Below are 10,600 nucleotides of genomic sequence, written 5' to 3' on the forward strand. Positions count from 1 at the left end.
GGGTGGATTTTGCCGGACCACTACATACTAAAACCGGCAAAACCACGACTGAAAAATCTTATATGCGCCGTCACGAGAGCGACGCATTTAGAATTGGTACCAAGCTTGACCACGGAAAGGTTTCTCCAGGCTTTTCGGCAGTTTTCCGCCCGACGGGGAATACCATCAACGATCTATAGCGACAACGCGCTCACGTTTAAGAAAGCCTCCGAAGACTTAAAGATAATTTGGAAAACCATCCGAGATCCGGATGTTATGAACTACGTTTCGGAAGCCAGGATAACGTGGAAGTTTATCGTTGAACGAGGAGCGTGGTGGGGAGGATGGTACGAGAGGATGGTGGGGCTAACAAAGATAGCTCTAAGGAAGGTTTTAGGTAAAGCCAAACTGGACAAGGAGGAGATGAGGACTCTACTGGCAGAAGTGGAGGCGATTCTGAATTCGAGGCCTCTCACGTTCACCTACAACGAGAAGGACGAGCCCTCTCCTTTAACCCCAGGACATTTTCTAATCGGAGATCGACTGACGTCACTACCGTCGAGAATATTCCCGACCAGCGTAGTCGTCCCGTCAACTAAGAAAGAGTTGACTAATCGCCTAAAGTATCAACAGGCGCTTCTAGAAAGAATCTGGCAAAGATGGAACAAGGAGTACCTTCTGGAGCTTCGCACTAGTAACGAGAGGAAGCCAGCTTCAAAAGGGACAGAATACCAGATCGACGACCTGGTGATGGTTCAGGAGGACCGTACCCCGCGTATGTTGTGGAAAACTGGACTGATAGCTAAATTATTTAAAGGACGCGACGGAATTACAAGATCGTGTAGGGTTAGATTACCTAACGGAACATTTTTGAAACGCCCTATACAGTTGCTCTACAAATTAGAAGTTTTAAATTAGAATACATTTGTATTGCATGTTGTGTTTTATTCTGTATCATTTTATTGGATTGTTTGAATTTACTTGTATTGGGATTAAGGGATTAATTTGAATTTAAAGATGAACTTCTAAAAGTTCATGGGGGGAGCGTGACGTAAATCGTAAATTGAACTGAGATACTTAGCTTTAAAATGCCAATATTCATGGATAGGGAGAACTTATTCCTAAGGGGATAAGTTTTCTTGGTTAAGGGTTAAGACCACCGGCATGGACCGCTCCTATTTTTGGAGGTTCGCCCCCTCTGTTGAAGATTCCTCGATTCGGGGGATTATAAGATACCGAGCGAGATTGGGAGTGAAAAAAGGAGGATTTCATTTTGAGTTTTTTGGGTACTTTTTCAACAAGAAAAGACCACTCTCCATATATTTTTTGGGATGTAAAGACGTGTTGGTCGGAGTGACCGTATTTTGTACATTAAAGTTCATGATAATTTTGTGTTTTTCGCTAACCCTTGGACTGAACCATTATTTCACCTTCGAGGAGTATTGGTTTTAAAACTATTCTGTGACATTTTATGGTGCCGAAACCCGGGACGACGGGAGTTTAGATTAAATTGTTATAGTTAGTTTATGAAAAGTTAGTGAAAATAGTCATCATGAGTGAGGAACAAAATGCATTAGATCGGCTAACGCGTAAGAGGGAGAGAACCCGAAAACAAGTTTCGACTACCTTGTTGGACATTCTTTTCTTCCCCTCGTAGGTAAATCAGCAGGGTTGTTAACCCCTCGACAGTAGTGCCAAGTAGTCGGGTCCGTTAGACTCTGGATTTCGCTTACTCTGTTGCTGACGTAGGGTAAATACTTGTTTGGTGAATGTTTGATCCATCCCAGAGCTATGGTGCTGTCCGTCCACATTGACAATTTGGGATTTTCCCTTGCAAAATCCTTCTCTAGCAAGTATTTTACTAGCCGTGCTCCTAGTAGGGCTGCCGTTAATTCTAGTTTCGGCAGTGTGATCTTCGTGGTCGTGATTTTCTTATCATTTGAACTGGTTTTCTTCAGAGGCGCTACTCGGCTTTTAGCTGCCACTAGAGTAGTTCCGATCTTCCCTTCCGATGTCTTGTACCGTAAATACACCACAGCAGCGTATCCCTTTTCGCTTGCGTCACAAAAGCAAACGAGTTCCTTGTACGGTATGGTAGAACCTTCGCTCCTTTCTTGGAAATAGTGCCTTGGGATTTCGATCTTTCCAAGGTGCGGTACTTCTTGACACCAGTTTTCAAAGATTTTTACCAATTCATCGTCTAATTGATCGTCCCAATCAACACCTCTCTGCCAAAGTTCTTGGAATAGAAATTTTCCTCGAACCGTGAAGGGTGCTAGTAGGCCCAGAGGATCGAATATCCTGGCTACTGCTTGTAAAATGAATCTTTTGGTGCATTTTTTCTCGACCAGAAATTCCAACAGACCTGTCATGTCAAATGCCAAACAATCCTTTTCTGGTTTCCATTTTATGCCTAAAATGGTTGAATCCGGATTTCTGGGGTCTGTTAGTAGGAAATCCTCTGACTTTCCCATATTTTTGTTCCATTTTTCTCTTAGTTCTCTTGAATTTGTTTTCCATTTTCGCAAATTCATTCCCGCTCTGCTCATGACTTCTTTGCATCCTATTGATAAATCAAAAGCTTCTTTTACGTCATCGGCTCCAGACGCTAGATCATCTATGTACAGTCCCTCTCGAATAGCTTCGCAGATGACATGATTTTCCTTTTGATTCTGATCTAGGTGATGCCTGATCGTCGCGGTTAAAAGGAATGGACTCGAAGTGACTCCAAATGCAACTCGAGTTATCCGATATTCGTCGAAGGGCTGTGAAATATCTTCCGGTGATCCGTCCCTCCACAGAAAACGCAGAGCGTCTCGATCATTAGTATTCAAGGATATTTGCAGAAACGCCTTCGCTATGTCTGCAGTAAACGCTATTCGAGGCTTTCTGAACCTGACCAGAAGGTCCAAAAGCTCTGGATTCATGTTTTTCCCAGCGTAGAGACAGTCATTTAATGAGAAGGCTCCTTTGACTTTCGATGACGCGTCAAATACGACTCTGATACGCGTCGTCTCGCTAGTTCTTCTAATCACTTCTCTGTGAGGCAGGTAATAGACTGGGTTTCCCGCGCTCGGATCTTCCACCACTGGTTCTATGATTCCAGATTCCAGCTGCTCTTTAATTACTTGACTGTAATCATGATGTAGAACTGGGTCAGATCGAAACTTCTTAAATAGATTTTGGGTTCTTCGGATCGCCACACTCTTGTTATCTTTCAGAGCCTCCTTGTTATTTTTCCATGGAAGACTCACTCCGTAGCGACCATTCTCAAAGTAAATCGTCTCTTCGAATTTCTTGACAATTTCCTCTTCAATTGTTTTCTCGGTTGCATTCATCCCTTGCTCGCTGATGCCGATTGAATCCAATTCCCAAAACGCCTTTATTTGATTCGATATCTTTTCTTCCATTGTGATTACATTCATGGATACAGCTTGATTTGAGACTACTACATTCGAGTTAACTGTAGTAGCGAGACCCTGAATGGTCCATCCCAGTATTGTTTCTATGGCCGCCAACCTTCCAGATAATCGCTCAACCTTGGTTGTCGCTAGAGCCCAAAACCAATCGCTTCCGATTAAGACTCCGACCTTGGCTTCCTGCCCATTGGGTAACTTCGTTCCTAGGTCCGCCAATTTGATTCCTTTTGTATTCAATTCTTTCAACGTTTCCTCCTTTGGTACGCTAATTGAAGCGTTGCAAATGTCAGGCACAACTAACGCTTCGATCTCTATCCGTTGGTCTAAATCATTGACGTTTTTCAGAAGGAATTTGACTCTGTCGAACCTTTTCTCGATTCCTTCGGTGTCTTGGAACTTGTACTCCGTTAGGGTTGCTTGACCAGTCGGTTTCAGTTTTAGCTTCTGAACGATGTCTTCCCGGATGTAGGTTCTTGAACTTCCTCCATCGAAGAAACATTTCACTTGATAAGTGGGTTGGTTCGGTGCAATTTCGGATGGTGTTATTATCGCGCTCGCTGTCTGTAAAACGATAGTATTCGGTCGACCATCTTGTTTCAATACGGAAGAGCATTGAATCGCTTCTCCTGGGGTTGCCTTTTCGGTTCGCCCCGATTCTTCTTCGGTCCCGCCTTCTTGATCGCACACCGATACGTGGTGCAACCTGTCACAACGTGGACATTCCTTCTTGTTTGGGCAATACCTGGCCATGTGCTGCTTTTCGGTACAGATAAAGCATCTACCTTTCCTTTTCAGTTGCGCCCGTCTTTCCGGTACTGTACTGACTTTGGTACAGTTTTCTGACAGGTGTTTAAACATCCCACAATAACAACATTCGGGCTTTTTCTCCGAATATACCGCGAGCGAAGCAGCAGTTACTAATCCTTTGGGTTTTTCATAGCGCGGGCGAAAGTTTCGCGAGATTCCCTCTTGCCTGTCCCTTGTGTGGTCCCGAAAATTACCTCGTGGGGGTTCCGCAGCCGGTGCTAGGGAGAACGCTCTCTCTCTGCATTCCACTTCTTTCCTTAGAAATTTTAAAATGCGTTCTACGGTGGGCGTTTCACTGTCCATCACTCGGCTAAATTCTACTCTCAATTCCGAAGGTAAACCTTTCATCATCAGGCGCCAAAGTATAGATTGGTATGTTTCCGGGCCTTGGCCTAATCCCTCTAAACTTCTAACTTGAATTTCCACGTCATCGTAGAACCTTCTCAACCCGGCTACGTCCGATATTCTTGTAACCGGCGTTAATTCCATTAAGTTATTCATGTGCTGTGTTTTTATTTCTTCTACCTGACCGAACCGGTTTTCCAAAATTGTGACCGTTTTCGGGTAGTTTTCTTCCGTTAACGATAGTCCCTTGATAGATTTTAACGCTAAACCTTCTAAACACCCTTTTAGATAGTTGAATTTTTCCACAGCGTTTATCTGTTCGTTTCCGTGAACCACGGCTTCGAATCGACTCCAAAATCCCCTCCAGTTTTCAATGTCTCCATTGAATGTACCCATTGATAATTTTGGTAGCTTCACAGTACCTGTACTTTGGCGAAGACTCAAACTTGCTGTCGACCCGACTGCCGCATTCGATATTGTATCCATTGTTCTGATAGTTCTTATTGCGCGCGTCTTCGCTGAGATGATTTCAGCGCTAATCACTAGATTTTCTTCTTCTTCTTTATCCAGATCCGCAATTGGTAGATAATCCTCTATACCGGCATTCTGCTTTTCCAACGACTCTTCCAACTTCCGGAGGATTATTAAATGGTCGTCAGGTATTGTGGAAAAACCTCGACTTTTTTCTTCACATCTGAGACATCACAACACCGCTCATGGGTACGCTCGAACCACCAACCTTTTGAATAACAGTTGAGCGCGCTAACCATTGCGCCACGGAAGCACAGAAATTAAATGTTCGTCAGGTATTGTGGAAAAACTCTGACTTTTTACGTCACATCTGAGACCTCACAACACCGCTCCCGGATGGGCACGAACCACCAACCTTTCGGTTCATAGCCGAACGCGCTAACCAATGCGGCACGGAAACCCAAAAATTAAATGGTTGTCAGGTATTGTGGAAAAACTTTGGTTTTTACGTTACATTTGAGATCCCACAACACCGGTCCCGGGTGGGCTCGAACCACCACTTTCAATGAGTGTTTTATAGGGAATTAAGCTGAATTCGGTCAAAAATTTCTCCAGAAAAAAATGCATTCAAAAAAGTACCGAAAAAATCGCAGGTTTTTCTTCTTCAAGACACAAAGTCCGTGAATACGATTTCTTATTGAAAATTGAATTTTAACAGTTTTTTGAATGAATATCGTTACATTGCTTGAATTAAAGCAAAAAGTATAAAAATAATGGTTTCAATGAATATATTTGAAAATAGTGAAGAATTACTCAAAGTATGCTTCTTTGGCCGTGAAACGTCGATTTTGAAAATGTTATTAAAAATCGAGGTAAATTTTTAATTATTGTTCAATCGAGATGAAATCACTTTCAATGAGTGTTTTATAGGGAATTAAGCTGAATTCGGTCAAAAATTTCTCCAGAAAAAAATGCATTCAAAAGTGTACCGAAAAAATCGCATGTTTTTCTTCTTCAAGATACAAAATCCGTGACAACGATTTCTTATTGAAAAATTGAATTTTAACAGTTTTTTGAATGAATATCGTTACATTTGCTTGAATTAAAGCAAAAAGTATAAAAATAATGGTTTCAGCGGTTATATTTGAAAATAGTGAAGAAATACTCAAAATATGCTTCTTTGGCCGTGAAACGTCGATTTTGAAAATGTTATTAAAAATCGAGGTACATTTTTATTTATTGTTCAATCGAGATAAAATCACTTTTAATGAGTGTTTTATAGGGAATTCAGCTTTTCCAACGACTCTTCCAACTTCCGGAGGATATCTAAATTTACCTCTAAATCGGTCGCGTTGATGTGCGTCTCGCGAAGAATGTTCTCAATGTCCAACAAGGTAGTCGAAACTTTTTTTCGGGTTCTCTCCCTCTTACGCGTTAGCCGATCTAATGCATTTTGTTCCTCACTCATGATGACTATTTTCACTAACTTTTCATAAACTAACTATAACAATTTAATCTAAACTCCCGTCGTCCCGGGTTTCGGCACCATAAAATGTCACAGAATAGTTTTAAAACCAATACTCCTCGAAGGTGAAATAATGGTTCAGTCCAAGGGTTAGCGAAAAACACAAAATTATCATGAACTTTAATGTACAAAATACGGTCACTCCGACCAACACGTCTTTACATCCCAAAAAATATATGGAGAGTGGTCTTTTCTTATTGAAAAAGTACCCAAAAAACTCAAAATGAAATCCCCCTTTTTTCACTCCCAATCTCGCTCGGTATCTTATAATCCCCCGAATCGAGGAATCGTCAACAGAGGGGTTTGGGCTTCCGTGGCGCAGTGGTTAGGGCGTTCAGCTGTTAACCGAAAGGTTGGTGGTTCGAGCCCACCCGGGAGCGGTGTTGTGGGATCTCAAATGGGACGTAAAAAGTCAAAGTTTCTCCACAATACCTGACGAACTTTTCATTTTTGAGCTTCCTTGGCTCCATGGATAGCGCGTTCGGATGTTAACCAAAAGGTTGGTGGTTCGAGCCCACCCGGGAGCGGTGTTGTGGGATCTCACATGTAATGTATAAAGCCAAAGTTTTCCCACAATACCTGACGACCATTTAATTTTTGGGCTTCCGTGGCGCAATGGTTAGCGCGTTCGGCTGTTTACCGAAAGGTTGGTGGTTCGAGCCCATCCGTGAGCGGTGTTGTGAGGTCTCAGATGTGACGTAAAACGTCAAAGTTTTTCCACAATACCTGACGACCATTTCATTTCTGAGCTTCCTTGGCTCCATGATTAGCGCGTTCGGATGTTAACCAAAAGGTTGGTGGTTCGAGCCCACCCGGGAGCGGTGTTGTGGGGTCTCAAATGTAACGTAAAAAGCAAAAGTTTTTCCACAATACCTGACGACCATTTAATTTTTGGGCTTCCGTGGCGCAATGGTTGGATGTTTACCAAAAGGTTGGTGGACCATAATTAAAGAGCACTAGCATGCGCGTGTGACTACTTGGTCCGGCTTTTAAGTAAACACTGCTAAAGTGACTAACAATATGAAGATGTTTGAACGATTCCCTCCCATTGGAACGAAATCCCATTCAACCGAAATCAAAGAAGGGAGGTCCCATTGGACCGCAATCCCGCACCTTGGGCGGTTTACGAAAAGTGGAGATAGCCAGGAATGGCTGCTCTTAACGTTAGTGTGCACTGCCTTGTTATCTCCAATAAAAACGAAGTTGCAATGTGTTAACCGTGGAATCGGTTTTAAAGGCTTATGTTAATTTAAGGGAAAGCTAAAATAAGCCGTTAACCGCAACATTTTCTTTAATGTTACTCTAAAGTAAGTTTCCAATGGTATTTTCATGAAAAGTACGAAAAATTTACGGCGCTCAGCCTAACCTAACCTAACCAAAGCAAACCAAACCAAACCAAACATAACATAACAGTAATGCTTTGGAAAAAGCATATTATTTGAGAAGTCAATGAAGCTAAACATCAATATTCTGGACAAGGCGTAGCATTGTTAAATAATTTATAAAATATTACTAACCTAACCTAACCTAACCTTACCTAACCTAACCTAACCTAACCTACCCTAAACAAACCTAACCTAACTTAACTTAACCAAACCTAACCAAACCAAACCTAACCTAACCTAACATAACAGTAATGTTTTGGAAAAGGCATATTATTTGAGAAGTCAATAAAGCTAAACATCAATATTCTGGAAAAGACGTAGCATTGTTAAGTGATTTATAGTATATTACTAACCTAACCTAACCTAACCTAACCTAACATAACCTAACCTAACCTAACCTAACCAAACCAAACCTAACCTAACATAACATAACAGTAAATTGGTTTGGTTTGGTTAGGTTTGGTTAGGTTAGGTTAGGTTGAGCGCCGTAAATTTTTCGTACTTTTCATGAAAATACCATTGGAAACCTACTTTAGGGTAACATTAAAGAAAATGTTACGGTTAACGTCTTATTTTAGCTTTCCCTTAAATTAACATAAGCCTTTAAAACCGATTCCACGGTTAACTCCTTGCAACTTCGTTTTTATTGGAGATAACTAGGCAGTGTACACTAACGTTAAGTGCAGCCATTCATGGCTATCTCCACTTTTCGTAAACCGCCCAAGGTGCGGGATTTCGGTCCAATGGGTTCTCCCTTCTTTGATTTCGGTTGAATGGGATTTCGTTCCAATGGGAGGGAATCGTTCAAACATCCTCATATTGTTAGTCACTTTGGCAGTGTTTACTAAAAAGCCGGACCAAGTAGTCTCACGCGCATGCTAGTGCTCTTTAATTATGGTCAAGGGCTCATTACGCGTAAAAGGTCATTTTATATTTAAATGATTAACTATCACTGTATTTACTTCCAAATGGACTTGTCAGGAGCCAGCCAGCACTTACCATTTATTTACTAAGCTTCCGTGGCGCAATGCTATGCGCGTTCGGTTGTTAACCGAAAGGTTGGTGGCAGGCGCGTAGGAACGTTTCGAATTTAGGGGGTACAGTCTAAATGTGGATTTGGGCGCCCACCAAAAGATAACAGGGTTCATACAAACCTGGAAAACCAGGAAAACCTGGAAAAATCAGGGAAATAAATAGTTGACAAAAACCTCATGGAAAATTCAGGGAAATTTCGAATTTTTAGTAAAATTCTGGGAAATCAGGAAAATTTGCGTCAAACGGGGGCCGAGTAATTAAGCAAAATGTTCGTGAACATACCTTCCATTTGATTAACATTACACTATATTTTGGAGGCTCATAACTCAGGTTATATTAGAGATACGGGGATGTCCTTTGAGTATGTTATAGTACAATTTGTCCCCCATCCAACCATACTAAGGTTAGGGCTACGAAAAACGGGGGCCGAGTAATTAAGCAAAACGTAAACAAACAACCCACCCTCTCACTCGTTTAGCTAACCCACCGTCTCACTCCTTTAGCTAACCCACCCTCTCACTCGTTTAGCTAGCCCACCCTCTCTCTCTCGTTTAGCTAACCCACCTTCTCACTCGTTTAGCTAACCCACCCTCTCACTCGTTTTGCTAACCCACCCTCTCCCACGTTTAGCTAACCCACCCTCTCACTCGTTTAGCTAACCCACTATCTCACTCGTTTAGCTAACCCACTATCTCACTCGTTTAGCTAGCCCACCCTCTCACTCGTTTAGCTAACCCACCCTCTCACTCGTTTAGCTAACCCACCTCTCACTCGTTTAGCTAAACCCACCCTCTCACTCGTTTAGCTAACCCACCCTCTCACTCGTTTAGCTAGCCCACCCTCTCACTCGTTTAGCTAGCCCACCATCTCACTCGTTTAACTAACCCACACTCCCACTCGTTTAGCTAACCCACCCTCTCACTCGTTTAGCTAACCCACCCTCTCACTCGTTTAGCTAACCCACCCTCTCACTCGTTTAGCTAACCCACCCTCTCACTCGTTTAGCTATCCCACGCTAGAGATACGGGGATGTCCTTTGAGAAAGCTTTATTTCAATTTGTCCCCCATCCAACCATATTAAGGTTAGGGCTAAGACAAACGGGGCCAAGTAATTAAGCAAAACGTAATCAAACAACCCACTAACTAACCATTGCGCCACGGAAGCCCAAAAATTAAATGGTCGTCAGGTATTGTGGAAAAACATTTGCTTTTTACGTCAAATCTGAGACCCCACAACACCGCTCCCGGGTGGGCTCGAACCACCTAACTTTCGGTTAACAGCCGAGCGCGCTAACCATTGCGCCACGGAAGCCCAAAAATTAAATGGTCGTCAGGTATTGTGGAAAACTTTGCCTTTTTACGTTACATCTGAGACCTCACAACACCGTCCCGGGTGAGCTCGAACCACCAATCTTTTGAATAACTGCTGAGCGTGCTAACCATTGCGCCACGGAAGCCCAAAAATTAAATGGTCGTCAGGTATTGTCGAAAAACTTTGCTTTTTACGTTACATTTGAGACTTCACAACACCGCTCCCGGGAGGGCTTGAACCACCAACCTTTTGTTTAACATCCGAACGCGCTATCCATGGAGCCAAGGAAGCTCAGAAATGAAATGGTCGTCAGGTATTGTGG

The 10,600-nt window shown here is 42.5% G+C and overlaps 2 protein-coding genes across 2 annotated transcripts; one reads left to right on the forward strand and one right to left on the reverse strand.

Moving 5' to 3' along the window:
• The first annotated feature begins 255 nt into the window (after window positions 1–255).
• On the forward strand, window positions 256–897 carry LOC149610898 (uncharacterized). The gene has a single exon (XM_089858816.1). It carries the CDS (start codon window positions 256–258, stop codon window positions 895–897), a length of 642 nt encoding a protein of 213 aa, XP_089714942.1.
• Window positions 898–1,601: 704 nt separating this feature from the next.
• On the reverse strand, window positions 1,602–6,489 carry LOC149610899 (uncharacterized). Its single transcript, XM_089858817.1, has 2 exons — window positions 6,358–6,489; window positions 1,602–5,180 (listed from the first exon to the last, which is right to left on the reverse strand). Exons 1-2 carry the CDS (start codon window positions 6,487–6,489, stop codon window positions 1,602–1,604), a joined length of 3,711 nt encoding a protein of 1,236 aa, XP_089714943.1.
• Window positions 6,490–10,600: the final 4,111 nt, after the last annotated feature.

Source organism: Phalangium opilio, unplaced genomic scaffold (genome assembly GCF_054372755.1).
Source record: "Phalangium opilio isolate 3A_F unplaced genomic scaffold, DU_Popi_V2 ptg000329l_1, whole genome shotgun sequence".
Lineage (NCBI taxonomy): Eukaryota > Metazoa > Arthropoda > Arachnida > Opiliones > Phalangiidae > Phalangium > Phalangium opilio.